The sequence below is a fragment of the Temnothorax nylanderi genome, unplaced genomic scaffold (genome assembly GCF_030848795.1).
Source record: "Temnothorax nylanderi isolate EJ_2023f unplaced genomic scaffold, tnyl_v1.0 TNYL_tig0503_pilon, whole genome shotgun sequence".
NCBI classification, from domain to species: domain Eukaryota; kingdom Metazoa; phylum Arthropoda; class Insecta; order Hymenoptera; family Formicidae; genus Temnothorax; species Temnothorax nylanderi.
The window spans coordinates 25,655-49,223 of record NW_027249565.1 but is presented as its reverse complement, the minus strand read 5'-3'; the positions used below and the strand labels follow the sequence as shown (position 1 = coordinate 49,223).

Sequence of the window (23,569 nt, the reverse complement as noted above, 5' to 3'; positions counted from 1 at the left end):
GAAAGTTTAAATAAAATTGATTCTTCATTTTTATTTAATATAATAATGACCAAGCTCAATTGCACCTAATACTGGTAGAGTCCCTTTATAAGAGTCTGGACAGACTTTTGGAGTGCAACAACATGGCGTGAATGTCACGTATATAGGGACTCTAGTCTAGACGCCCTAGACGGAAAAAAAACACTATGGCGCCGATGACTACACGTAATCGTTGTATTGTTATGATATCGTGATAGAGAATTCTATAGAGGCTGTGAGAAAGTGAGTTTGCCTATATTTTTATTTTGACTTGATAGAGGCTGCGGTCCACTTGACGCTGCAAATGCTTTGGAGCGTTCTTCTTCTCCTTCTTTCTTCATTAAAAGAAAAGAGAAAGGGGAATGCTTCGAAGCATTTGTAGCGTCAAGTGGACCGCAGCCAGAGAGATAAGATAACCAAAACTTTAAAATATCTGAAAAAGATATTTCAATAAAATGAATTATAATAGTATAAAACAATTTATTGATAGAGACAATTACGAGATGTACATAGATAAATGCATGATATTGTCATTTTTTTTTATTAATTTTGTAATTCTTTATTTTTAATTCTAATAGCGAATTCGGGCGCTTGCACTATAGTGCACACTGAGTGCGCACTAAGGCTTGTTTATAATCTATTCTTATATTTAAAGTCGCTTAAATACACATTTAAAAACTTTTTAGCCAATAAAACAATCTGTAATATCTATATGGATGCTGTACATACAAATCATTTTATAGACTAAGAAGTATTTAAGATAATCTGTAAATATAACAATTGATTAAGAACAAGCCTTAGTGCGCACTCAGTGTGCACTAGTGCAAGCGCCCGAATTCGCTATTAGACACCTATTCTGTAAATGTTAATGACATCATTTCGTACTTTGCGCAGGTATGTAACACTGCAGCAAAGCACGTAACAATATCATGGTTAGTGTGTTACTGGCACGTATTATGGAATTTTTCGGAATTGATTCTTATTGAAATTATACTGTTTTCCCTAAAAACACAATAGAAATGTAGGAAATAACAATTCCGATCGGAATCCATTTCGAAAAGTTCCATATAATACGCACCCTGAGACAGACTCCTAAAGGTGAAATTTCATGGGCAGTGAAAAGCAGCAGCAGATCGTACTGATTGGCTACAAAATAGAGAAGTTCTCGAGTTTCTAGAACTAGAGAACTTCTAGAGGAATAGAAGTTCTAGAAACTCGAGAACTTATCTATTTTGTAGCCAATCAGTACGATCTGCTGCTGCTTTTCACTGCCCATGAAATTTCATCTTAAGGCTCGATATTTTACCGCTCGTGATTGGTTCCGCCATGGTGTTGCACGTCCAATGAAAATAGGGACCAGTCTGTCCAGACTCTTAAGCCTTGTGTACACGATACTAGAAATCGGTCCGAGTTTCGGTTTAAGGGTGCTGTCACATGGCAGTCAGAAATTCGGAAAACGGAATCTCGGAAAAGTAACGGAGAGGGGGTCAACCAATCAGAGTCAGCTCGATCGGTGCGATTTTTCAAGGGCCGGGCTCCCCATGGAACGACTTTTACGGAAAACTAAATGGCATTCTAACCTTAACATATTTTTAAATTAAAGAAATTTCTATATAATTTTAGAGTATAATAAAAAATACGTCAAAGCTTTATTTTTTAATAGACTCTACTACTACGGTAAGTATCTTTTTTCTTCTAAAACAATAAAAATAATTTTTTCAATTTTTACTTATTCCGGAAATATCAGTCCATGGGGAGCCCAGTCACAAAAATTTCGGACTTTTCCGAGATTCCGTTTTCCGAATTTCTGACTGCCATGTGACAGCACCCTAAGGCTGCGGTCCGCTTGACGCTACAAATGCTTTGAAGCGTTTTTCTTCTCCTTCTTTCTTCATTGAAAGAAAAGAGAAGAGGAATGCTTCGAAGCATTTGTAGCGTCAAGCGGACCGCAACCTAAGCCAATGAAACTGCTGCTTTCCTGTAAGAGCTGCAAGTTGATTGGCTTAAACCGAAACTCGGACCGATTTCTAGTATCGTGTACACAAGGCTTTATAAAGGGACTCTAATATATATATTTCAGTGGCTTCTATATACCAATGCTAAACATTGTTCACGGTTTACCGACGTAGTTCGTTATATTAAGAAAAGCGAATCGTCGAAATTTTTCGGCACTATGTCGCGGCGATCCAGGTATTTTGTAAACGAGTACTGTGCGCGCGAAGAGGAGATCGCCAACGACTTAGTGTCGATACGACGCGATATTAACAATAGTCAGTGTGTCGCTAAAGATAACTTACGCAAGATCTTGCGGCGTATTATTGACAAAGAACCACCTGAGCGTGCAGAAGCTGATGGTGGGCTGTATGTTGGTGCGTCCGGTATTTCTTATGCATTTATGCGACTTGCCGAGTGTGCCGCCTTGGAAGCAGAAACCAGTAAGAAGCATTTGTCATTGGCTGAATGTTATCTGCGTTCGTCTTTATCAATGGTGCAACGTCGCTCCGGCACAGGCTTTCTTCTAGGTCTGTATTGAGCTGTAGTAAAATACTGCAACACTTTTTCCTATTTTATCCTTTTACACACAGATTTTGCTCTGCAATGAAACTGGAAGTGCTCCTCTCTTTCTCTCTTGCTCTCTCCTTTCTTTCTCCTCGCCCTCCCTTCGCTTTTTTTTTAAATCCTATTGATTTTATTTGCAGTACCTAGGTCTAGCCAAACCTGCATTTACTTTATTAAATAAATCTTGAGACGATAATTTCTAAATGGAATTGGAGTACGTTATTTCCAGATTTACAATATGGGAAAACTTTCAAAAAACCCATTACGCATGATAACACAAAAACATTGAAAGAGATGCAAATGTGCTTTCTCTACAATAAGTTAATATCCACCCCTTAATCGGGGGATCCTTCATGTAAACTCGAGTTCTTAGAACTCTTAAAATTATTTTTGTTTTTCCCTTAATAGGAATACCTCTTCTTAAAGAGGAATATGTGGGGTAATTGGGATCAAACTCATGATCCCTAGCATACGAGTCTATCGCACTCACACTGTAAGCTATGAGACATCCCCTCGCCCTCCCTTCTTTCCTTCTTGTGGATCTTTATACAAAAATTATATAAAGATACACATATCCTTAATAAAAGATACGTTTTAATATAACTTAATACACAGAGTATATTTGAGAAATAAAGAGATTCTTCTTCAATTTCATATTTTCTTTCATACACTTATTTAAGCATGTGTCTGTAATTTTTTTTTTTTTATTTCTTCAATTATAATCAAACTTGGCAGCAAAATCAAAATAATAAATGCTGCGCGTTTTTATGTTTTGTGAATTAAACTATATATTATATCCTGTATATTATAAAAGTTGCAAACACACACACACACACACACACACACACACACACGATGTCTTACCTAACTAAAGCATCTTAAATTATCTTTGTTATTTTAAATAATAGAAAAACAGTGAGGATATAACCTAGATAGACTAATGTACATTTTGACTGTAACTTTTATTAAATCATACAATGCAAAAAGGTTGTGTCTCTTATGAATGCTCAGGTAGCAATTATATTATAGTTATAAAATAAGAATACGAAATAGAAATATGTATAAGATTAGCAAAAGGGTACCCTACGGTAAGATAGGCAAAATGCCACTGTCAATGAAACGGAAAAATGACTTTGGATTTGCATAAGTACACTAAAAAAAGAATTTTCTACCATTTTTCCGACCATCCATCCCCCCTCCTTTTCCTAGTGGCACCAAAAAACCGCTTTTTTCGAAAATTATTTTTTTTCTCCGGTTCTTTCATGTTAAAAATTTTGAAAAAATTTGAGAATATAGCTTATAAAAAGTACTTAGCACACAATTTTTTTGAGCTTTAGGCGCGTTGAATACCTAACCTAAAAAATAAAATAAGTATTTGAATCAATTTTTTTTTAATTTCTTTGATGCAGGTCTAATTACTCTAGAAAATTGTATATTTTAGTGTTCTACATGTATTAGATTTTTTTCAGATTTTTCGGAATGGTGGGCCGTACTCAAAAATGCGAAAAACCCTATTTTTAGCCACTTTTGGGCCTTTTATGGTCCTCAAATGATTGATAGTGCCTTAACTGACTCTAAAATAAACATAATATATTACTTTTGGATATATGTTGTCAATATTTGATACATTCCGATACGTCTCATATGTTTTTGAGCATGAAATCAGTCATAACTCAACGAGAAAACCCTACTTTTTGTATAAAAGTGCCTATTTTTCGTCGATTTCTGGATGTTTGGTTATTTTAGCTAAGTTTTTTTGCATATGATTGGTAAATGTGAATATAAATATAATAAAAAAAATTGTACCTCTTATACATATATTTCAAAGAAATCGTTCATTTATTCAAATATATACATTTTCATGAAAAAAAATTAATTTTTATGATTCCATGATCGTCTCTTTAATCCTCCTCGTCACTATCTTCCTCAATTACTGGTGTTACTTCTTCGAAGTCAAACAATGTTGTAAGTATCTCAGCTGGTCGAATAATCCTTGACAAGTATCTTGCACGAGACAGGTAAAAAACTATGGCGGCTATATGCGAGCAACACCCTATAGTTCTGTTACCATTAGCGCAGTTACAGCAATAACGTCTGACACCGTTGAGTCCCACACTATCAGGTTGATTTACAATATGTCGCATATAGCCGCCATAGTTTTTTACCTGTCTCATGCAAGATACTTGTCAAGGATTATTCGACCAGTTGAGATACTTACAACATTGTTTGACTTCGAAGAAGTAACACCAGTAATTGAGGAAGATAGTGACGAGGAGGATTAAAGAGACGATCATGGAATCATAAAAATTAATTTTTTTTTCATGAAAATGTATATATTTGAATAAATAAACGATTTCTTTAAAATATATGTATAAGAGGTACAATTTTTTTTATTATATTTATATTCACATTTACCAATCATATGCAAAAAAACTTAGCTAAAATAACCAAACATCCAGAAATCGACGAAAAATAGGCACTTTTATACAAAAAGTAGGGTTTTCTCGTTGAGTTATGACTGATTTCATGCTCAAAAACATATGAGACGTATCGGAATATATCAAATATTGACAACATATATCCAAAAGTAATATATTATGTTTATTTTAGAGTCAGTTAAGGCACTATCAATCATTTGAGGACCATAAAAGGCCCAAAAGTGGCTAAAAATAGGGTTTTTCGCATTTTTGAGTACGGCCCACCATTCCGAAAAATCTGAAAAAATTCTAATACATGTAGAACACTAAAATATACAATTTTCTAGAGTAATTAGACCTGCAACTATCAAAGAAATTAGAAAAAAATTGATTCAAATATTAATTTTATTTTTTTAGGTTAGGTATTCAACGCGCCTAAAACTCAAAAAATTGTGTGCTAAGTACTTTTTATAAGCTATATTCTCAAATTTTTTCAAAATTTTTAACATGAAAAAACCGGAGAAAAAAAATAATTTTCGAAAGAAGCGGTTTTTTGGTGCCACTATAGGAAAAGGAGGGGGGATGGATGGTCGGAAAAATCGTAGAAAATTCTTTTTTTAGTGTACTTATGCAAATCCAAGTCATTTTTCCGTTTCATTGACAGTGGCATTTTGCCTATCTTACCGTAGGGTACCCTTTATTCAAAGAAATGTGTGTTAATTTATTTATGGAAAAATGAGAACATGAAAATGACATATTTATATGTCTATTTTCCATCCAGTATAGAATAATTTTATATTAAATTTGCATCATACAAATAATATTTTTTGTCTCATATTTATATTATATTTATATTATATACATATGCAGTCAAACCTCACCAACTCGAACCTCGTTTAACTCGAAAACCTTTATAATTCGAAGTTTTTTTATTTTCTTGAAAAACCCTCTAAAAGTCGAAAAAAACCTCTGTAACTCGAAGTAAACCTCTGTAAGTCAAAGAAAAATAAGAGATTAACTCGAAGTATTTTTCCAGCGTACCATTTACCTCTATAACTTGAATTGTTTCGAGATATATATAGAGGTTAATATTATAAATTGGTAAAAAACCTCTATATCTCGAATTTCGATCAATATAAAACCTCTATAACTCAAAGTAAAAAGATTTTGCATCAGTTTCTTTCTCTTTCTTTCTTCTTTCTCTGTCCTTTCGCTAAAACAACTGACAAAATATGAAGACGGACATTTAGATATTACTTAATTCTATAGAAGTTGAATGGAATATTGTGACAAAGTTCTATTACCAAGCAGAAGAACTTACATTTGAGGAAGTTATTAATGAAGTGGTGGTTTAACCTCTTAGAGGTGTTGTGCCGTAACCGGGATAGTTCCGGCACAGGATTCGGAGATTCCGGGTCGGAGAATAAAGCTCGTCGCAATGTGTTAAATAATTAATTCAAATATATTTGTCTTGTTCACATTTACAATTGTCCCATTTATTTAAGTCCGACAATCGCGTTATACTCGAATGACGCTTGAAGATTTTAACGAGTTATAATATTGTAACAGGTATTGTGACGCACGTGCTCGTTTCGATTTTGATTTTCAACTGCCCGCCCGATCGTATAATTCGGCGGTATTTATCATGTCCGAGTCGCGTGCCGTTGCTAACCGAGGTAGCGCTAACCTTACGCGGTCAGCGCCTTGCGCTGACCTTCGCATCAACGTTTTCAGTTGTCCCGGAGTTTAACGATCCTGGTTCCCGACGTTCCCGTGTCGGATTGCATCGGATGATCGGTCGTCCGATGCAATCGTCAGATTTTTTGGCGGATGTTAGATTCGACTCTTGTCGCTAGGGTCGGATTACCAAGTAATCCGGCCCTCGGTGTTGCCAAGTACAATTAATCCTTAATACGTTGTGCGCTCACAACATCCCTTCCCCCGCGGAAAAAGAAAAACTGAGGTATACGAAGTTTTTCGTTATTTATTTGTGTTTTTCTTTTTCTTGAGAGGTTACCATCTAATTTTCTTATATGCTAATATGTACGTTATTGTTTTCACCCTTTAAATTCTTAGTGGTTTCTTTTTTTCTTTATTATATAAATGATTACAACTATAATACGTACTATTACGGTCGCGGAACCTATAGGATATACAATATTCTTATTTGCAAAAACGCTTGGTTGGTTATTTTCCACTTCCTTTTTAATTTCATCTAGACTTAAACTTAATTTTATTAAACAGCATAATAACTTTTCTTTTCGCCAGTATAGAATAACAATTAAAGTAACTTAAATCGACTGTGACTGGCAATATATAACGTCTTTCCGATATGAACATAGAAAAAACTGTGAGCCAACTCGCTTTGTCGGATTCACACAGCACTTTTTCGGATCAAACATCGAGACATTATTAATTTCGACCACTTTGGTCAGTTGATGTAATTTCTAAGTTGAATAGTTTAAATTTTTATTGCGAAAAAATATTACCCCAGCCAGGGTTTGAACCTGGAACCTCCCGTATACCGTGCGGGTGTCGTGCCAATTCGACCACTGGGGCTGTGGTAATATTCTTATCGCAATAACAACTATAAGATGGAGCACCAACTGACCAAAAGCCATGGTCGAAATTAATAATGTCTCGATGTTTGATCCGAAAAAGTGCTGTGTGAATCCGACAAAGCAAGTTGGCTCACAGTTTTTTCTATGTTCATATCGGAAAGACGTTATACAGGGTGTTCCAGAATGTTTGGTACTTTTTTCATATTTAGATAGAGCGAGCCAAACTGAGTCGAAAAGTCATGTACCATTTTGCAATTTTCGCAATAGTTGATGAGTTATTAATGATTAAAAATCGCCGTATTGGCCCGGCCCACCGCCAAATCCAAGCGCACGGCGAGATGCGGCCGCCCCGCGGTCGGCGCGCGGACAGTTGTTTTCTACAAGCGGCGATGATTACGCACGAGCGGCGCGTAACGCCGGGCCCCCGTCCTGAGCGATGATAGTTTCTCGCCTTTTTTAAATAGAAATAAAATTTTCTAACAACATAGAAAAATTTTTTGTGCGTACGTATGTACATACGTGTGTACATGCATACACAGGGAAATATCAATTGTACTGCTTAAAAAAGCGATTACTCAATTTACTTTTTTTCTTTTAGTAAGTAACGGTTGTCTTTAAGAAAGAATATTTTCTTGATAATAGTCTTAAAATGTACAAATTTTAGAAAGAGTCTTTATCATGTACTCGAAAGAAGAATTTATACTCCTACAAAAAACATAATAAAATTTTATGAAAGAAAAGTCAAAATAATAAATAAAGTAATATGAGGACCCTCGAGATTAAAATAGGAGAAGTCAAGGCTATGAGGGTCAGAGGCAGATCACAGTGCGTAATATCAGAAATAACTGATTTATTCGTCGTTTTGATACATTACATCGATCCGTACGTTTCGGCTCAGTTTTGAGCCATCTTCAGCGGCAGTTACAGAAATTAAGTTACACGTTCTCCGTACCGTATGGTGAGTTTACCGATTCAAAGTATCAGAAACATAGACCAATTGATCCATATCTGTAAATTTGTTCAATTAATGTTGAGATATTAAAAAGATTCCTTAGGAAACTCACCATTCGGTCTGAATAACGTGGAATACAGAGCCATGTACATAATGAATACTCTCTGCGAGAAGACTTGACGATCTTATCGACACGACACATGCACAGCAATGATATGGAAGGTCTTGCAAGAAGAGGCATGTCGTAGGTCAACACACCGGCGAGGATTATAACAAAGCACGATTTGACACCGTCTCAAAATGACACGGATTTTTTGCATCATGCATATGTCACGGTTTTGAGCAAATTGTAATCCATGCTCATGAACTTTGGTCGTTGGCAAATCGGGGTTTTACTATTGGTATACATGCAATATTGTGACAGTGTCAAATCGTGCTTTGTTATAATCCTCGCCGGTGTGTTGACCTACGACATGCCTCTTCTTGCAAGACCTTTCATATCATTGTGTGTCGTGTCGACAAGATCGTCAAGTCTTCTCGCAGAGAGTATTCATTATGTACATGGCTCTGTATTCCACGTTTTTCAGACCGAATGGTGAGTTTCCTAAGGTATCTTTTTAATATCTCAACATTAATTGAACGAATTTACAGATATGGATCAATTGGTCTATGTTTCTGATACTTTGAATCAGTAAACTCACCATACGGTACGGAGAACGTGTAACTTAACTTCTGTAACTACCGCTGAAGATGGCTCAAAGCTGAGCCAAAACGTACGGATCGATGTAATGTATCAAAACGACGAATAAATCAGTTATTTATGATATTACGCACTGTGATCTGCGTCTGACCCTCATAGCCTTGACTTCTCCTATCAAAATAATTAGCAAATCAAATTTTCGTTTTAATTTTATATTCTTAACTGAAGAACTGAATAATTAGAATTTAGAATATTATTTATTTTAAGTAGTATTATCAAGAAAACATTTTTTGTAAAGATCATCGTTACTTAAAAGAAGAGAAAACTGAGTAATTGGTTTTCTTAGCACTAGAATGATATTTTTTGCGTGTGCGTATACGGCACGCCATTTTACTATTTAACCCTCAGGGTACGGACTGGGTTAGCGTAACCCGAGCGAATTTTGAAAGTAGCGCCATTTCAAAGGAAGTGAATGGTGGGGGTCCGTACCGGGGGGGGGGGAATCTTTGAGGTAGCTACTATGTGAGCGCCAAGGGGCAGCGTCAGTCTACGCTTGGTGCTCAAGTTATACGATTTTGAAAATTGAACTCGGGTAGTCTACACCCAGTCCGTACGGAACGTTACAAAATCCGTGTTTTTCAAAAAAAAAAAAAATTTGTGTTTTTCGAGTATTTGCTGCAGTAGAGTATTCTGGTATGTATAATTTACTATTTTTAATATACTTTTGTGCATTCTAACCTCAAAATGATGCTCTGTAGCATACCAGCATAACGTATCCGTGCATGCATGTTATTTCTCGAAGAGTTGTGCTACTCTTAGCATAACTCTTCGTACGATGCGTCGAATAACGATTTCTAATATTTATTTTTACGATTTATCATTGCAGAGTTTTTTTGTGAAAATGGCATCGCGTCGGAGAACTCGGAGTGTTGCAGCTCTCGAAAAATTATACAGAGAAACCGATGATGAGAGTGTAACTGAAAACGTACTTGTACTTGTAAAACTTTTTACAAGTGCCTAAAATGTGACAAGGCTATGTGCAAAGAACATGTAGCGAAAATATGCTGTGAATGCGGAAACACCGTGTAATTCTCTTTTTTTTAAATTTTATACAATAAAAATTTTATTTAATAATCAATTTTTGTTATTTATTTATATTATACTAATCAACAACATCCAAAAGAACTATTTTTACTTTAAAATATTTTTTTTTTGCGTTATTACGATAAATCAAGCAAGTAACGTTATATCGCTATCGCAAAAAAACGGGTATTTTCATAGTTAAAAAAAAATATACTTTTTGGAATGGATCAAAAAACGAATTCAGCCATTTTAAAGAACAACTTTTTAGCTTTCAAACGCGACTTATAAAATGTCGATATCTTTTTTTTTCATAAAGTTATGCAATTTAAAAAAAATATGAATTTTTATGAAAATTTTTTGAGAATCGTTGACATTTTCAAATGTATCTTTGTTTAAACAAATAATGTAATAAATCTATCAACGCCATTGTATTTTTGAGAAAATTTCCGATCCCAAAAAAAAAATTGTTTCAATTGACAAATTACAGCCCGATATACAGTCAATCAAAGTCGTCGGGTTAGGCTAACCCATGTCCGTACGGAACGTAACTTTTTTATAGTCCGTACCCTGAGGGTTAATACCATCATAAAAATTCTACCAAATTAAATTGATACTCAAAGAAAAGAAATTATTATTATGTCTAGACATACTTATAATTCATTGAATTATTATTAAGCTATAATTAAAAATGCAGAATTACAATTATGTCTATTAGACAAAATATTAATTCTGAATTTATTTTACGTTATGACATAAAAAATTTTCGAGAATTAAAATTATGTACATAATTGTAATTCCCAAATTTTACTTATGTACGCAATTTTAATACTTGAATTTCTATTATGTACACAATTGTAATTCTGGAATTACTTTTTTTCTTTTGGTAAGTAACGGGGTTCTTTAAGAAAGAATTTTCTTGATAATAATATTAAAATGTATTCATCACAAATTTTAGAAAAAGTCTATCATGTACTGGAAAAAAGAATTTATACTCCTTCAAAGAACATTATAAAATTTTATCAAAGAAAAGTCAAAATAATAAGCAAATCGAATTTTTGTTTTAATTTTATATTCTTAATTGAAGAATTAAACAATTTGAATTCAGAATATTATTTGTTTTAAGTAAAAAGAGTGATGAGTGTATTTTAAGATTATTATCAAAAAAATATTCTTTGTGAAGATAATCGTTAAAAGAAGGGAAATGGAATAATTGGTTTTCTTAGCACTAGAATGATATTTTTTGCGTGTGAATTGTGCATAAATAGCAATCGCGATATAAGATCGCGAGCCAAAAAATAATTATTTTTTCTTTCTGTGGTAAGAAAATGATAGAGCGCTATCATTTCCACACACCACCTTGCGGCAGATAGCATGGCGCATTTTTTAAAGTGGTATCCTTAGTAGGTCTAATCCACTTTGTATTAAAATATTCTCATATTTTAATGAAAGAACTGTTCGAAGTGCCTTCCTCGTTCTCGTATACAGAGTTCGGCCCTTCGATTAATATTGCGCGTCGCGCGGTGCGCCATTTCCGGCGTGATGGTATCAAAAGCTGCGAGAATTTCTTCTCGTACCTCAGTTTCTGTACCACCACGCCGGTGTACTCGACTAAATCTTTGATGTAACCCCAAACGAAATAGTCGAGCACGTTAATATCCGGCGACCGCGCCGGCCAAATGATTGTGCCACCTCGACCCATCCATCTGTCCAGATATAGCGCGTGAGAGAGAGAGAGAGAGAGAGAGAGAGAGAGAGAGAGAGAGAGAGAGAGAGAGAGAGAGAGAGAGAGAGAGAGAGAGAGAGAGAGAGAGAGAGAGAGAGAGAGAGAGAGAGAGAGAATGTGTGTCACAAATATAATCTCTTCTTTTAGAAAATGTCATAAAGCACAAACATCGAAATAAGCTTCAAATTTCGAGCATTATTTTGATATGATGTAATATCGATGATTAGACGTCTATTCGATAGGTCATTTCTCGCTGGGGGATAACGTAGTAGATGTGTAATATCATTAAATATTCAAGATCATTTTTATAGTATATAAAGAATTTCTACAATTATATTATTATCAAATGTTTTTTGTATTTGCTGAAAAGTGGTAAAATAGGATTTGAAATAATTTTAAGCATTATAAAGTAATTGAATTATAATTACATATATTGCAGGCGATTGGGGTATTTTGGCAATGGGTGCGGTTCTTGCGGCCGCTCGAGAAGATAACGAAACTGCCAATGAGTTGATAAAACGCTATATAGCAACGGGAGTGCGCTGTAAGGAGGTAAACTTTTTAAAATGTGGATCAGATGAGTTTTTTGTAGGCCGTACCGGCTACTTATATGGTGCGCTATGGTTGAATCGCATGATAAAAAAAATCGTCGTACCATTTGATATAATGCACGAAATCGCAAGAACAATTATTATTTCGGGCAAGACATACGTGCAAGTGCATAACAGCCCGTGTCCACTGATGTATGCATATTACGGCACAGAATATCTAGGCGCAGCTCATGGACTCTGTGCGATTCTACAAATTCTTATACAGGTATTTAGAAGGAATCATTTACGCAGATTTGGATTAATTATTGAACCTAATAGCCGTATTCATAGTCCTTCCTTGAGGAATGAGGATTCCTTGTTCCTCATTTCTCAAGGAAGGACTATGAATACGGCTGTAAGGTAATCTTTTTTTCCATCAGTAATAATTAACAAAGGAGATTATAATTCGAACCATTTATTAATGTTCAAATACACAACGCTTCGACCATGGTTTGTGATCCTTAGCAAGTATAAATGGGGCATACTTGGGGTCACCGAATTGAAAAACGTTTTTACACAGTATAGTACTCTACCAGAAGAGTACTTGAGCAAAGGGATAGGGCACAACGCTCAGCCATTTCCTTAGAAAAAAATTCTATTGTCGCGCCGAATTACGACTTGGTACAGCGTTTACAATGCGGTTCCGCAACACATAGATTCTCTACAGGATAAGTGGTTTCGCAATTTAAGCAACAACCCGACATTTACTGACATTTATCTACTAATATTAGCTGACATTTACTAATATCTTGCTTAAATTGCAAAACCACTTATCCTGTAGAGAATCTATGGAAGATTTTTGTTTGAATGTATGTGCTGGAAGGTTAACGTGGTGTCCGTTTGAGCAAGTATTATTTTAAAAAAATTTTGGTTTGACGGAATCCATTGAGTTGTAATCAATTGAACAATAATAATTAATACCACGAATGTTATATTTATTGCGTGTAGTGGTAATGTCAGTCAGCCATTTGATTTTTTTGTCATGTTCTTAATTTTTCTTTATGCCACAGCTTTCAATCACAAAACAATTCCATTAGTGACAATAAGACTCCTAATTTCACCATCCCATACATTTATTCTATTTCTGAAAGTTTCACAACGTTGGCCAAAAATATTAATTTCCGTCCGGCTTTTACGATTCCCTTTAAATTAAACAATTTCATTAAAACTGAGAATTTTTTTTCATTAAAAATTAGGGTACTAGAATTTTACAATAGCAGAACGATATTTTTATTTATATAAACCAGGCTGTATTTTATATATTGTTGCGCCCGCGCTGAGACACTCGTTGCACGAGCTGAAGTCGTCCCTTGACAACCGGCTTGTTTGCTATGGTCGCTCTTCAGATTTCGGAGCTGAGCGGATTGGGCCCGGTAAGGGTCGGCGCCCGGTAACCCGTAGCAGTAGCTCGGGGAGGGCAGGAAGCCGACCTGGTGCCCTGGAGTCTGCGAAGAAGATGCGAGTCCGGAACTTCGGGCGGATTGGGCTGGAAAAGGATCGGCGCCCGGTAACCCGTAGCAGCAGCTCGGAGCAGGGCAGGAAGCCGACCTGATGCCCTGGAGTCTGCGCCGAAGAAGAGCCGTGTCTCCTGAAAACTGCCCTCAGGGATTGTCGGGACGACAATCTTGAAGAAGGGGGGCAGTGTTGCGCCCGCGCTGAGACACTCGTTGCACGAGCTGAAGTCGAAGATTGTCCCTTGACAATCGGCTTGTTTTCTATGGTCGCTCTTCAGATTTCGAGCTGAGCTTGACAGCCGACGTTTCGCGAGCCGAGCTGTATCTTGCTAATAAATTACTTCTTTTCCTAATACGAGTTCGCTTCATTTTGCGAGACCGGGAGTGCGCGTGTGCCTGCGCGAGTGCGAGTGAGAGCGAGGCGCTTCCGTGCGGCGAGCGCAACAATATTATTTCAATCACACTTTCAGGATACTATTAAAATAAATCCTAGATCAATATTTGTGGTATTATCATGCTGATAGATTGAAAAAATGCCATGAGCGCGAGCATTAACTCTTATGGCTGACGTCGTTGATGAAGATTCCATCTTGTATTTTTTGTTGTATAACATCTAATTCGAATAAATTAAAATTATTAGGAATATATATCGAATATGTATATAAAACTGAACCAATAAAACTGATTATTACGGCGCGTGATAAAAATCGTTCGTATATCGGGAATTGATTTTTTTCGTTATCAGTATGTTAACACCACAATATTGATTTAGAATTTATTTTAATAGTATCCTAGTAATTCTATTTAATAGTATTTAATAGAAAGTGTAATTAAAATAATATATAAAATACAGCCTGGTTTATATTAGAGTCCTAAAGTCCTAAATAATAAGAGAAGCGCATTCCTTACCCCCTCCATGGTTCCTATTGAGCCCGCAGCTGACCGCTAAACAAAGCAACCTCTGTATATCTGACACAATTTGATCATTCAGAAATGATTTTGTTTTAGTTCCATCATTGTAATCAACGTGAAATAAGATTTGTAAATAATATTATAAATATTAATCTTTCTCACTCACATAATACACGTTACTTCGTACATGGAATCAGCTGCGGGACCATCACTCTCGGTTGTGATTGGTGGCCGCGGTCAGCCAATCAGCAAGCGAGCCGCCGGATGCGCTTCTCTTATTATTTAGGACTCTAGTTTATATAAATAAAAATATCGTTCTGCTATTGTAAAATTCCAGTATCCTAATTTTTAATGAAAAAAATTTCTCTAACCAATTTAATACCCCACAAGACGTCTGGCATTATCATTTATGGCCATAAAACTCCATAAAATGCAATATAGCAAAAGGACAGACGAGTATAAATAACAATTTAGATACAGTATTTTATGATGTTTGGGGGTAAAGTGTTGCTACGCATACCTCTGCCCAGCTGCCAGACTCGTCGATCCCTTCTCTATACGTCAAAACGAGTCTCTCATTAGCAGAAGAGCTTAGTATAAATACCGTAGGTAAAAATGTCGCTAGCTCTTGGTCTATTAGCGGCGTCGTTGCGAACTAGCACGGAAAGATGCGCTACAATGCATTTTTCCCAATTAAGAATATTTCATAATATTTTAAAAATATTTGAAAAAAGATTATAAAACCAATAATAAATAAATTAAAAATATTTTTTAAATATTTTGGAACGAGATTATGAAACAATAAATATGTAGATTTGAATTAATATTTTAAAAATATATTTCAAATATTTAAGAAAATATTGTCTGGGTAATAAAGAGAAGAACATTTTTATAAATATTTTTAAGATTCTTAAAATATTTTTAAAAATGTTACCACAAAAGGTTTTCAAACCATTTTAAAATATTCCTAAAACTATTTTAAAATGTTTCTTGCAATATTTTTATAGAAATATTCAGAAATATTTTTTGAAAACATTTTGTGCTGTATGGATGTTTCCGAGCATTGAAAGTGTTGTCGTTTGTACTGGAATTACTTGTATCTTTGCGATATTGGAGTTCTTTTAGCCCCTTATTAACATGTTTGTTCATGTGTAGGGAAACATTATTTAAGAGAATCCCAGGTAGCACAACGTCGTCAATTAGACGTCTTTTTGACGTCTAATACGTCTTCGGGCCAAAGCACATTATGACAGTCGTAGTCGTGGACGTAAGTAACGCACAAGCTTTGGCGTATCCTGATTTGTCAGGTCGAGGACTACGACCGTCGTATATCGCTACGCCATGTTATGTGCTTTGGCCCTTCGTCAGAACTTACGTCAAACTGACGATCAGTATGACGTCTAAATGACCCTATACTGACGGCCATTTGTCACAGCATAAATGACGTCATCGGATGACGTCAAACTAAACATCAGTATATGACGTAAGTTTATAATAATTTTAAAAATGCTTTAAAAATGACGTAAATATGAGTCATTTAAAGGTATGTATATGCCGTTATGCCTTTGTGAATTAAGAATTTTAGAAAGACAAAAAAAAAAGAAAATATATTTACCCACTCGGCATGTAATATTTCAGAAACATTTCTGCAAAATTCCATTTGAAATATTACACCTTTCATTAATATTTCAGAAATATTTCACGACCGTTTCTACATCATTTCGGCAATGTTTCAATGTCCGCAATTATTTCAAAGCAACCTTGCTGAAAGATTTCGGCAATATTTCGGTAATATACTGAAACATTTCTTAAATATATCTACGAAATATTGCAGAAACACTTCAGAGATATTTCAAATACATTTTACACTGAGAAAAATGTTTTGTATTAGCAAACAAAATTTTCTTACTGACGCAAAAACTATTTGTTGATATGTGAAAAATAAAATATTTTATTACCGGAACAAAAAAAATATATTAAGGGGATCCTAAACTGACCCAAATTACCGACAATTGCAGTCAAAGCTCGTTCTTTGAAACGGTTTTATAGATCGCAAAATCCTTTTACAGGAGTAAAGTATAGGTACTAATGAAGAGTGGGATTATAAAAAATTAGTAATAATTGAAAAAAAATGTAAAAATGCTGTCACCTCAACCTTATTTTCTAATATAAACAGTTGTATAAGTTATATGTACGAAATGAAATGTTCCCACTCTTCAGAATACGTGCACAAACAATAACGTACCTTTGAAATTGAGATTGAAAGCCTAGAAAAAAAATTAGAGCTTCGAAGAAATCGTGCATATTTTCCACAAATATATACACGCAGGCTAGTAAGCAGAGATGGCGCAGCAATCGAAACAAGGACAGATGCCTCTCGTTAGACAAGGACAGATATAGATATATGACATAGAAAACAGGATTAGAAATGTTGACATTACCGACATCGAGGAAGTTCGGCCTTCGCTTTGGGATCCCCTTAAGCCGTATATGTGCGTATAGCCGTCGCGCGTTTGTCCGAAGAAATCCGCTCTCTCAGCCGGTCACCCATCCAAGTAGTATACCGGCGCCTTGTCGCTTGACATCGATGATCGAACAGGGTAGTGGTGATCCTCTGACTCTGACGCTTCTTTCTTTCTTATACTTGCTTATTTTGGTGAGCATAAAGCTATCGCATAACAATATTAACAATACAGATATACGAATAAATCTTTTTTGCCAGTCAGCGTCGAATATTATTTTATATTAAATATTATTAAATATTTTTTATTTTATATTAAAAATACCATATGACAAAATTTGGAATATCAGAAAATTCTTAATAAAAGAGAAAAAATGCAATAATTATATAATAATAAATTTAATTTTTTATAAGTTCTAAAGTCTGTCAGCAACTTTTCGGAAATATTACAAATGCAATGTTGTATGTGAAACATTCAAAAATATAACGCGTGCAATGTAAACGTAATAATAGTTTTATCATGTATCAGAAATGTTTTTAAACCATTACATCTGCAATATTTCTTCTGCAATATTGTAGAAATTCACTGCCTGCAATTCAATTTTTCATTACCTACGCAATCTTTCAGAAATTTTTCAGAAATATTTTAAATGCAATGTTGCGTTTGATATGTTACAGAAATATTATTCGTGCAATGCAAACGTACTATTACTTTTATAATGTTTCAGAAATATTTCTGAAATATTGCATCTGCTACATTTTTTTGCAATATTACAGAAACTTACAAATATTGTAAACAATTTTCTGAAAGATTTCGGAAATATTGTTATGCAATATTATAAAAAACATGATGCAGGTACATTTCTAAAATATTTCAGATGCATAGTTACAAATGAAATGTTAACGAAATATTTCTGCACCATTTCCGAATATTTCAATATTTCAGCAACATAACATGCCAAGTGGGTATTATGTATATGCCGTGTGTGCGTACAGCCGCGCGGTCACCCATCCGAGTTATAGTACCGCACTTAACGTCGCTTGACATCAATGAGCAAACGGACTTTTTTTTTTAACGAGGATAATTTATTAACTCATATAAATACAACTAAATTATTTTACTATATACATTGTAGTTCCTGCCTATTTTAGCTTAACCTACTTTGTCTATTAAGTACAAGTTGATCTTGTGGCCATCTCCGGTACTTTTTACTTTATTCTCATTAAATTATTATTATATATTTATCCTTTGGAATATACTTTGTAGGAAAAACATGAAAAAACCTACTTGTCAGATGGAAACGAACTAGTGGCGATCCTTTGACTCTGACGCTTTCTTGTTGGTTATACTTCTATATAACATACCTTTATAGTGTTCAAAAATCGTGTAATGATAATAACCGGTAAATATTAAAAATAATAACGCAATTACAATTAATGTACAATAATTATTAATATAAAATTCGTATATTTAACATAATATAATATTAATATAATAATGTTAACAATATGAAAACGCCTAAAGACGCTACCTGACAAAATGAAGAATTTATTTAATGAATCGAATCAAAGTTGAAAAATAATTAGGAATCAAATTTAAAGAAACATAAATCTAAAAAAAATATATTCTTTATGTATGTGTGTGCATATATGTTCACGGAGTAAGTTATAGTACTATATTTTCAATTATTCTTATAATATTTCTGCAATGTTGTTCTAATATTTCAACGAAATGTTGCAATTATCTCTACAACATTGCATTGCAACTTGTAACGTTCCTGCAATGTCTTGCAAGCTTTTATGCTGTATGGGTCTGTTTTAATTAAGAAAAACTTAAAAAATAAAAATGAAATTGTTGTGTACCAAATTTGGTCTTAAAATGACGTCTAATTCATGTCCTTTTCATGACGTCATACTTTCGTCCACAATAGGACGCCAAATACACGTCATATGGTAGTCAGACAGAACGTCCCAAAAAAAATTTCCCACGACAGAATATCCCACGACAATATGTCCAAAAAAATAATATCTCCGTGACAAAATATCCTGCGATAGGACGTCCACGCGAGACGAAGAGCCACATGGGTTTCATTTACAGCTTTCTTTATTTTACAACTTTTTTTATTTATTACATACTTATATTCGAATAGGTGGCGATTGTAAGGGAATTGTGATTACGATAAGGATTAGTAAGAGATGTTGTGCGAAATATTTGTTAGGTAATCCAATGCTTCGGCAGGATTGTACGTATTTACAACGTTGCGGAGGCGATCGTCCAATCGTGTCTGTTTTTTTCTCTTTGGGCGAGTTTCTCCCGCTTGGAATTGTGCCATTTGACGCTCTTGATCACTTTGTTCCATTTGTAGGCCCTCGATGAATTTCCAGATTGTAACATGATGTCCCTGCAAACGTACCGCGAATCCATGATGCCACCCTTCAACTGCGTTGTTGGTACGTGGCAGATTTTCCCGAGTTCTGCTATAGACATTCCAGAGTACAATTGGAAAGCGTGCTTCTCGTCGTTTTCCTCTTCGATTCTGTTTTCCGATCCATGTTTCCTCATAATAATCAAGTAGAGGTTGTAATATTACCTCGTTGCAAGTATAGAATTCGGTGTTAATGAGTTGTTCGTAAGTGGAAATGACATCATTGACTGGAACAAATGCTAGTGCAATTAATTTTTTTAGCTGCTGTGCAAATTTCTCGTCCTGCGCATACCTTGTTTGTAATCCGTACGTTTGAATATGTTTCCAGATGCACTGCGAAAAATGAAAATAGCATCCATGCACTGTACTGTCCTTAAACATTTCTTGGAACGCCTGTATGAAACCGATTTCGTAATCCGTTGTTATGGCGGTTGGTTTGAGTCTTCGTTGCAGATTTTTTAACGCGCTCAAAATTTCGATGTAAGTTTCGTGCGACTTTTTTTTGGTGAGTGCGTATACCAATGGAATTGTTGTATTCTCATGAAGCCCGTGAATCGTGTATAATTGGGTAAATATGCTTGGTACCGTCTTGAATGTTCCATCAGCGTGCCATTGGTTGCAATGTTGTAGAAATTTTAAATTTTGCTTCGTGGTGAAAATGATTATGCGATCCTTTCTTTTATTGTCGTAGTAGATAAATTTAGTACCTGCTTTTGTATTACAGTAATCACCTGTTATATTCAGTTCTTCTGCAGTAGATGGATTTGGTGGTGGAGCATTTACTCGTAATCGTGTTCTTAGAACCGTGCGGCAGAGTGAACGTGTATGTGGTAATTGTGCTGCTACGGGTGCAGTGACACCGGTACACGCAGCAGAAACGATGTTTTTCGTTGGTTCATTAGATTCGAGCGCTACCCGTTTCATGTTGTTTGTTACTGCGATTTGCTTGACGTGCAATATATCCGGAGCGTGATTATGTGTCGTTTCGCTCACAACGGATCCTGGAAATTTATATTGATAATAACGTCGTGAATACTTAATATATGTACTGTATAGGTGACATGTGAGGTGATTTTCGAATACATGTTGATGGTACCTGTCTCTTCCTCGGTTGTTGTCTGGCAACGCCCGGGACACTTTATTTCCTGCGCGTAGCGAGTGCATCGCCAAAACACTTTTGTTGCAATTGCACGATGCTTGTAGTAAATGTAACTTTGGTGCTGTAACAATTTGCCACCTTTTTGACTCGTTAGAAATGTTAGTGGCATTGCTTCTTGTCGCAGTACAAGCTGATATGGAACTGCTGTTAGTGTTTACAAGCTGTTAATATGTACGCACGCGCTATCACGTGCCGGACGCGTGAAAATGGTAATGTACTGGAGGGAATATGTGGGAAATTTTGCCGAGGGTACATTATGTCTTGTGACGTTTTGACGTGGGATGTTCTGTCGCGGGATATTTTTTTTGGGACGTTATATCATGGATCCACGTCATATAAAGTACATATGACGTCTTGGACGAAATATGATCTTAAATTGACGTCAATAAGACCATGTGTGCTACCTGGGATGCTTTTGACAATTTTAATATTAGAGCTATGAAACTGCTTGTCTGACAATAAGATTGCGCGATCAACTAGACTTATGATAGTGTTAACTTTATATTTGTGTGGATGATTAGAAAAGTACCCAGTAAGCAAAAAATCATTATTACAATGTTATTGCAACGATATTCTAGAACTTGTAATGTTGTTAAATATGTAGTTCTTAATGTTGTATAGAACATCATTATGAACATACTTTGACCACGATTCCGAAATTTCAGTAATGTTGAAATGGGAGTGCCATAACGTTGCAAATGACATTGCGCTAAGGTTTTTCTATCATTCCTGTAATGTTTTTGGGATAAAAATTTAAACGAACTATCAACTTTATTACAATATTATATCAAGATTATCGTAATATTAATTCTAACATTTATTTAAAGTTGTTATTGATATTTTGTTTTTATTTCAGGCAATATGTATTTATTTTCAATAAATATGCACTACACTAATTATCATAAAAAAGTAGTTTTATTTATATAAAAAAATATATATACATATACATATATAGGTTTTATTATGAGTTTTATTTCGTGTGCCAATTATTTCTGCGAAATATCTCTGCCAATTATCTTAGGAAGTATTGATCCTAGGAGGGGAAGTTTTTGAAGTCAGCCTTCGGATAAGGGAAATTAAGGTGTCTTCTAACTCTTCTTTAGGCATTGCGATATAGGTGCTCTAGTTCAATATAACTCTTTTACTATTTTTCTTCAAACTCTTATTCTTTCCTTCTAAACGGATTATTAATCTTTCCGGATCTTTTTACCAAACAGTTACTGGAAAATAAGAATTTCTCGTTCAATTTCAGAAATATTAGTAACATCTTCAGTGATTCATTCTGTGTATCAAAATACATTATGTTACTTTTTTACCGTTTATTTCTTTGTTTAATTTTTTTTCTTTGTTTACGGGTGTTTGCAAATCTAAGCCATTCCATTATAGAATGTTCTAAGTCTTTCTCTGTATTACAAGGGATTGTTGTCTAAAAGCCTCTAAAACAAGAAGAATTCAATATAGTTTAGATAAGAGAAAGGTTATAATTTAATATATACATAATTTAATAATAATAAGCAGCTTTACTTACGACTTGCATAAAAGCTTCTTGGTCATTTTTTAGCATTTCCTCAAAAGTAAGAAAACTGTCAATAGAAGTTAAGGAAATATGTTCTCCAATCTTAATATCTTGTACAGCGTTTTCCTTATGATATATTGTTCACTGATGTTTATCTTAACCAGGGTCAATTTTTTCAAATGGTGGTTTCTTGAATTTGATACAATTGATTCTGTATGTTAAGATATATTCATTGCCCTGTACATATAAAATATTCTTACAATAATATATTTATATACTTTGGAGTGTGATAGCACAAATATGTGAAAAAAATATAGAAATGAATAAAAAGTCAGTTTTGATGGTCTTGTTTATACTGATTGTTTGTTACGTCTATCAACTTTATATTAATTTTATACTAAATTACTCTTTCAGTGATATATGCAAACGATGATGTATTAAAGCTGTACAATACTTCTTCAACAAATCGTCTCCATGCATATTGTACTAGCTTTATACGTTATCGTTTACATATTTCGTCAAATTTTGAGGTTATTTTATAGAAAGTTACACTGTTTGGTACCATCGAAATAATAGCATTGACGAACATTGATGATATTTTTGATATGTCCAAAGACAAGTGTATTATAGAACGTAGATAGATTTGATATTTCCTCTCTTCTGTAAATCTCTCTTGTAAATCGGAAAATGAATCCTGCATCACCATGGCAGCTATTATTCATAGCACGTATGGTTAATTGAGTTCTTATCATTAATATACAACTTTTAGAATATATAATAGTTACTTACTTATATATAAATATGCTGTAAATAAAGAGCACTCCGCACTGCTCGATCCACACACGTGTATACGCACTCACGCATCGTATGTAGGATAATCATGTACATCATGGCTGTCGCGATGAACATTGCGCACAATATAAAACAATAACATTATAACAACAGAAAATTAATATACTACTAACGTTATTTTTAAGTCCAAATTACAAGGAATTTTGAACTATTGCATTGATTTGAAATAAATGTCAGAGTAACATT

General features: G+C 34.6%; 1 protein-coding gene and 1 long non-coding RNA gene across 2 annotated transcripts in view; both read left to right on the top strand.

Annotated features, from left to right (window-relative positions):
* Positions 1-2,106: 2,106 nt before the first annotated feature.
* Positions 2,107-23,569, top strand: part of LOC139783466 (lanC-like protein 3 homolog) — a 31,483-nt gene continuing 10,020 nt past the window's right edge. Inside the window, exons 1-2 of the mRNA XM_071722633.1 lie at positions 2,107-2,540; positions 12,453-12,829. Of these exons, the coding sequence (XP_071578734.1) occupies positions 2,192-2,540; positions 12,453-12,829 (726 nt within the window). The 5' untranslated portion in view covers positions 2,107-2,191. The remainder of the gene's footprint in view (positions 2,541-12,452; positions 12,830-23,569) is intronic.
* Positions 8,767-12,100, top strand: LOC139783467 (uncharacterized). The gene is made up of 2 exons (XR_011721275.1): positions 8,767-9,900; positions 10,094-12,100. It is a non-coding gene; the product is annotated as an uncharacterized lncRNA (long non-coding RNA).